The sequence below is a fragment of the Aplysia californica genome, unplaced genomic scaffold (assembly GCF_000002075.1).
Source record: "Aplysia californica isolate F4 #8 unplaced genomic scaffold, AplCal3.0 scaffold00298, whole genome shotgun sequence".
In the NCBI taxonomy this organism is placed as follows: domain Eukaryota; kingdom Metazoa; phylum Mollusca; class Gastropoda; order Aplysiida; family Aplysiidae; genus Aplysia; species Aplysia californica.
The window spans coordinates 396,414-403,917 of NW_004797568.1; the positions used below are offsets into that span (position 1 = coordinate 396,414).

General features: G+C 37.2%; 1 protein-coding gene across 2 annotated transcripts in view; it reads right to left on the reverse strand.

The window, feature by feature from the left end:
• Nucleotides 1-222: 222 nt before the first annotated feature.
• The window catches only part of LOC101861518, a 31,557-nt gene continuing 24,275 nt past the window's right edge, over nucleotides 223-7,504 (reverse strand). Inside the window, exons 23-25 of one of the 2 annotated variants that reach the window (XR_004858697.1) lie at nucleotides 6,573-6,740; nucleotides 2,317-5,138; nucleotides 2,204-2,248 (exon numbers count right to left, since the gene is read on the reverse strand). Coding sequence is in view for 1 of the 2 variants with exons in the window: in XM_013084496.2 (XP_012939950.2) it covers nucleotides 4,903-5,138; nucleotides 6,573-6,740 (404 nt within the window). In the remaining variant the exon portion in view is untranslated. Of the gene's footprint in view, nucleotides 5,139-6,572; nucleotides 6,741-7,504 lie in introns of both variants that reach the window. The other variant, XM_013084496.2, reaches the window with a different exon arrangement.

Sequence of the window (7,504 nt, forward strand, 5' to 3'; positions counted from 1 at the left end):
GCTTGGGAGAGCTGAAGAAAGTAGGGTATAATACCTTTTCCAAGGATGCTCAATTAAACCAGATAATGTACTGTTCAACTCACAGCAAACATGACTTCAGCCTTCATCATAATGCAGAGTTAATATTGAAATAGAAAATGAACCTGGAGAAAAAAAAGAAAAAAGCAAGGGAACCTTTAAAGGATATCTCGTCTTATCATTTCTGACACTTTTTTTTAAAAAAACAAAACCTTGCGTATGAAGAATTGTGCTATTTGCACATCAGTGTTGACTATTGGCTCAGTATGGTACAATGTGAACTAATGCTCAGCACTCTGCAGTAGAGAAGCACAGGTCTTCTAGACAATTTTGTAAAGAAACTGTAACATGAGTATCCCTTGTCACAGCATTGACCTTATCAGACCTTGTTCAATAGTGGTCAATATTTCCTCACAACACCATATTCTGGCCTACAAATTGTAAGGTAGTGCGATGTAAACTGTCTTTTTCCTGTCGGTTCAGAGGTTATGCGTCCTACTGTGTGAAAAGTTCCATCAACAATAAACTCATTTTTAAGTTTGAAACGTTAAAATCCTAGGTCAGAAAAAGACCTCAAAGAGATTCAAATATGCTTTCCCCCACACTGCAGCTTAAAGTCTAACAAAACATTGAGGAAAAAAATTAACAGTATACAAACAACAGATCATTCTAGTCCCCATCCTAGCAACTGAATTCTTTTACCAGATTACCTAATAAGGTAGTGGAATTTGTAGAAACTGCCGAACATAAAGAAAAAAATCAAGCAATCAGAAGAAAAAGAACTGAGTTACAATATCTAATTCAAAATAAATCTTTAAATAGAACAAGCTTAAGGAATTCCCAGATCTTATTACAGCAAAACATACAACAGATAGAACCCAGCACATTGATTCCCCATAGCAGAATTACAGTGCTCTTCGTATTGTACATATTTTACAAAAAGAAACATTCACAATTATTATAAACAACAAATATATAAATCTTTCTTAAGTAAAAGAAAGGGCAAAGGTTAACAGTTTCTTCTTTTTTAGTCTGAGATGGCACCAAGAGACAAAAACCAGAGAGTTAAATGTTTACTGTTAGAGCAAGAACATGATCAACAAGTACATAAATAATTCATCAGAAGGAAAATGCCCATAAAAGTTAAATCTGACATTACAATTCTCTTTAACAACACATCCTAAAGCAGAAATAGAATCCATGCCAGCTTCATAAAAAAGTAACAACACTTTGCCCAATACAAGGCACAACCAAATTCAAATTAAAAATTATACTTCAGTCACATATAAGGCTCACTGGCTTACATAGTGTACAAAAAAATGGTATATTTGGTGAAACATGCTTCATGATGTATATGGAAAAAAAAAAGCAATATACAGTGGTTTCATAGAGAGCTGTTTTTCTGAAACACATATACATGTGTTTAGAGATCTTATCTTAGACAATGAAATTTTAAAATTTAGCTACTAAATCATGTAGCAAGAGGGTTAGATTTGAAGGAAACGTAGGGTCTTGAAGTCGGCAAAATACTGTACTACTAATCGTAAATGACAAAGATTATAAACATTCAACGTCTCAAGTGAACATCATTAACCCAATGAACCCTGACCCCAAAATAACCCATTCCCTGGCTTCCTGGGTAAAAAATGTGTTCATGGCAGCAAACAAAAGACACAAAAGTTTATTCAAACAATTCCCTCTTCTTTGAGCTGCCTTGACTATTACAATAGTTAGCTACATATCGTTTAGACGTCATTTTCCCACCTTTTTATCTGTGTACAGAGAACTGTTCTATGGTAGACTATCACATACCGATATATCGGTGCTTCGGGGTAGGGGCAAATAACTTGCACACTGATATATCAGTGTCACGGGTTCATTGGGTTAAAGAGGGTAGCTTCTTCCTCCATGCTTGTCAGGGCCAACCTGGGCTGTGAGGGATAGGCCTACTACTACTACAGCTCAGTAGAAGGACAGACAACTGCACAATATTCGAAAAACAATCTGCAAAACAAAAGTGGCTCTCAAGTACGCTTGAGAAAACATATCGACTGTTTAGTGTAAGACTCCGCCATATACCATCTTGACAAAGTGACCTATGACACACTGAGCCCTTGAAATGTACCAGTCAATCAGACTGCTCCAATCACCTGCAAACAGGTATATCAGTGTGGGACTGCTTTCAAATGTAATCAGGGGGCATTTGTTTCTGCTTATGTTCAAATGTAACCTCATATGTGTTTGTGACTACATTCAAATGTAACCACATATGTGTTTGTGACTACATTCAAATGTAACCTCATATGTGTTTGTGACTACATTCAAATGTAACCACATATGTGTTTGTGACTACATTCAAATGTAACCACATATGTGTTTGTGACTACATTCAAATGTAACCACATATGTGTTTGTGACTACATTCAAATGTAACCACATATGTGTTTGTGACTACATTCAAATGTAACCACAAAAAGGTTTGTGTAGGACTGCACTCAAAGTCAACCAGAAGGGTACTTTTTTGAACCTACATTCCAACATAACAAAACATCACATACTCACTTCTCAGAAACATTACTGTCATGTCATCATTAATCTAAATTAGAGATTTAGATCAAGGCTACTACTGGATAGCCACATAACACAACACAAATGGTACCAACACAATGCAGTCCTTTATCAGTTACACTTCATGACAATACAACACATTATAAATTTATTTCTGAGCTGAAAAATCAATGCTAGTTGTAGTGAGCTAGTTTTATATCACAGATTATTTCAAACAGAAGAGCTATAAGATAAGTCATTTCATTAGCACAGGAAAAGCACAAAGCGATGCCTCTTATATACTGAATCTTGCTTAACAAAGATTTATTCAGTTAACAAAATTGGGATAGAAATAAATAGTACCTTTTATGATCATAAATCGAGAGTAGGTGAGCAAACATCTCAAAACAGTAATGCAAAAAATACGATTTACACTCACACTTCATTTAGGACGCTTTTCCCCACACATAGCACAAGCTACCTTTTTGGACAGCTGCAGGCATAGGCCTACTGTTTAGACCAGGGGTGAGCATACTTTTTGAATCAGGGGCCACTTTGAACAGCAAAGGGTTCCATCTTTGAAACAAGAGTGTAGTGCACTAGGAAACTTTACTTTTTCTTTAGTAAGAAAATACCATAAACTTCATTGTTATAATAAAATGATAGTGAATAGGAAACCTTTGGAACACAAAGTTAGGATTTCTATGACACTACAAAAGCCCTTCTCAGCTTAAGGGTATTCATAAATTTCATATCATTTTCATATAAATGTATCACTTTGTAACCTAAAAAATTAATCCACCATATATATTATATATGTAAGCAAATAGTCTTTTCTGGGTCATCAAAAAAGTGGGTATAGAAGAATGCAATGAAATGTTTTTTAATATCACTTTCACAAAAGCTATACGAGTGTACATCAAATTTTAATCTCAGCTGCTAAACTCCATTAAAGCCAGGGCTATTCTATAATCCAACTAAATAGCAAGAGAATGACTCGCGGAAAAAAAATTAAGAAATTGTATAGGTTTACAGTCCCTTGCAAAACTAAGGTTATTCAAGGAGAGGGACCTCTGAATTTAACATACACTTCCAGTAGAACCAAGCCAAACCGGAAAATTTGTGTAAAGTGCCTTTCCCAAGCACATAACGTTGGAAAGACTGACTCTGGTCAGACAATGATGGTTAATTTTAATATTTAATATTTCTTAAGTAAGAAAAAATGGACACAAAGAAACACAAAGACAACATTCAAAGCTCAAAAAGTTTCAGCAGTTTCATGAGATACCACCTGGTTCAGTCAAGAATCACTAGATAAATGTACAGAGCCTAAATTCAATGACCATGAAGCACTCGACTAGACAAGTCAGCCATTTTCCACGTCTTCAAAGCAATGGTACATGCAAAAAATAATAAACGAAGGTAAGAAGTGAGTATGAAATGAAGTCACAGCCTTTGGCAATACGAAATATAAGAGGAAAAAATGACAGCTCACACCAATTTTGTTATAGCTGGCCCCCAACGTGGTTAAGAAAGGTGGGGCGGCAGCTAGTGATCCCTCCCCTTTAAAAAAGATAATCACAGCAGAAATGTTAACAAGTTATTTCTAAAATATCCATGACACCTGGAAGGACACACCCTCAGTGAAAGGACCAACACTTGTCTCAGGAAACTGACATTCCTGCAGTGTTGAGGAGACTGGCCCCAGATCTTGACGACTGAAGAGAGATTGTTTAATAAGGGGTCAAAGGTGGAAGTAAGAGGTAATGTGCTCATGCTAACAAGGTCACCCTACATTTCACCGTTATAGTTTACATAATAAAGGACAAGAAACCATGCATTTTAAGTACCGTGGTCTTTCCATGACCCCTTACTAATAACAGCATTGTACGACATGATGTTCTGGACACAAACTTGACACAACAAGTACATCATCTCAATACAGAACAACACACTTCGTCGTGTGTGCATGAAGTACAAGATTCTCAATTTGACATAAAACTTCACCTATAAATACAGAATCACACCCACAACACACTTCTTGGGGTACAGGATTCAAGATCAGACACAGAATATTTTGTCACAACTGCACAACCAAACACAAGGCATGTTTTTTCACGTGTGCTTGGGGTTCCAGATTTGCCACAGACAGCAGCATCTGACTACAGAGCCACACACACAGCACACTTCTTCACATTTGCTTGAGGTACAGCGTTCCTGACTACAGAACCACACACACAGCGCACCTCTTCATATGTGCTTGAGGTTCTGCGTTCCTGACTACAGAACCACGCATAGCACTCTTCTTCACATGTGCTTGAGGTTCTGCATTCCTGACTACAGAACCACACACACAGCGCACTTCTTCACGTGTGCTTGAGGCACTGCGTTCCGGTGTGCTGTGTTCCTGGGCCCTGTCCGTGTACTGCCCTGATGGCTCCAGGTGTTGAAAGAGGCGGGGTCGGGCGGGGCGTCCCCGTAGCGGGACAGCATCATGTCTAGAGAGGAGTCTCTGTGGCTGGAGTGACGATGGAAGTCCACCTCACTCAGGGAGCTCATGCTGGTGCGGTAACCTGTGACAAACAATTGGAATTATTAATAATTAAGCAATAGGACTGAAATAACAACAACAGTAATTATGGCGCCGTAGTCTGAAAAAAAAAAGAACTGAATCATTAACATTTAAATCAATAATATCAATAATAATAACAATAATGATAATAATAATGGTAATAATAGAAATAACATCAAGAGCTATCATCTATATCAACAGCATATAGCAATCAAATAAACCGATACCAAATTAAAAGAGGAAAAAAAAGAAGACCTCCCCATAGATACAAGGATACTTGCAAGAGACATGACCTCGACTGATTCCAGCCTAAATACCTGGAAAGTGTCAACTGGATATTGCAGCCAAAGGAGAAATGAAGTCAAGTTTCTGTATTCGAAGTAAACTCCTTTGTTCCTATTTTATTGTAAGAATGAAATGTCACAGAATTCTTTTTATTATCTGCTTACTTTTGTCTGTGACACGTCACTTGTAACAAATGTACAGCGAGATTCTTAAGTTTGAAAGAGTCTCACAATCCAATGATGTGCCAGTCTTTAAAGGCTTTTCAGTTTGATGATAGAGAAAGAGGGAGAGAGAGAGGGTTTTCATTATCCAAGTATTTTGCGTTTGACCAAAACACTTGCAAACACAATGTACAATGAACTCTTTGTGGCTAAAAAAAACCCCAACTAAATGACCTTCAGGAGAAAGTCTTCTATGCAAATGCAATATCCGTTCTTGTTCTTTAAAAAAATATTTTACTTCTTTTTTTGCTTCACCATGTCGTCAGATGTATAGCCATGATATACTTGCTGATAGTTATTATATTTAGTCAGAATCCCCTCAGAGATCAAAACACAATGACAATAAAAACACTTTTTTTCGTTCGAGAAAACTCCTTATCACAACTTTCTTCTTATCTGCTTACCTCTGAGCATGAAATATCACATGTCAAAAATGTAATTGTGTGTAAAACTTTCAAAGTTCACTTACAGTAACAAATGGGTCGCTTAACAGTGGAATCAGGCACTTGACAATTTTTGCGTATATGGGGTTGTTGGTGTAATCTTAAAGCCTGTTCATTTGCCTTCCTTTTGATGAACAAAATACCCATCTATCTTGAATAGAAGTTGAGATATTTGTGATTGAAGGAGGTGAGATTGTCTAGTGTCAGAGGTTAAAATTAGCATGAAAATGACCACCAAAGCCTGGTAACTTCCAAAGCTGGGGTGTCCTTAGAAACTGTAAACTTACAATTTTTGGTGCCCTTGATCAACATTTTCGGTAAAAATCCACTCAGAAATGTGTTTTCATATGGACATAAGAAGTGTTCAGCTAAAAAAAATTATACGCCTAAAATTGCCCAACAGAGAGAAAAATGTCGGTTTCTTCGATATTTAATTATTTTGACAAGCGCCTGATTCCACCACGACGCCACATCAATGTGTCAGACCTGAGAGATGATCCGACATGTGAGTCGGGGCTTCGACGGGGACTACCACGGTGGTGTCCAGACAAGGGGTCAGGTCTGGCTCAGCGTGTAGAGACACGCGCTGGACCACTTCCGTGTACTTGTCCATGAGGTCAGCATGTATGCCTGTCCCACCATGTCCACCCACACCTGAAATGTCGGAATACAAAAAAGGATAATGTTGTGACTTCTAAACTGCCATATTTGTAAATCGCAAACAACGCCAATTACATAAGTTAATTTTTATTTGTTTTTAGTTCTGATAAAAACTTAAAAAATCAAACTTAATCTATGTCAGACTTATGACGTGAATAAAAGTGAATATGTTTCTATAATTGAATATTTTGGTACTCGAACCAAAACCCTGCTATACTGAGGGTGTGAAACAAGTAACAGGTATTTTTACCATACCAATAATAGGAAACCTGAAGAAAAAAATTACTTAAACTTTGAGTAGTTAGGATCCTGGCAAAATGTCAAACGGCACGAACACAAATTCCTAAAAACTGATGTTTTATACAAAGCCTTTCAACATAAATTCTCCATTCAGAGTTGAGGTCTACATTCTTTTCTTCTCAGTCTCAGGTGATGAGAAAAGTCTAGAAAGTGAATAGCTTTCTTGATTGCTTAGCTGAATTAATTTTTTTCAGGATTGGGGGGTATGGAGGAGTGGAGGGGGGCGAGAGAGGGGGAGCAGAGGGGTTATATTTTAATTTTGTCTCTCTAAATCTCTACACATCATCCAAAATCTTACCTCCTGCACAACAGTTTCAACAATGTTTTGAAAAACCAATGTAATAAGAGGATTGAAAGATACTAACTGACTCAACACAACCTTTGTTCTAGCACACATACTTCAGTTAAAGTCTTATGACAATTGCAACACAATAAGGTCACACAGAGTGCTTAAGACC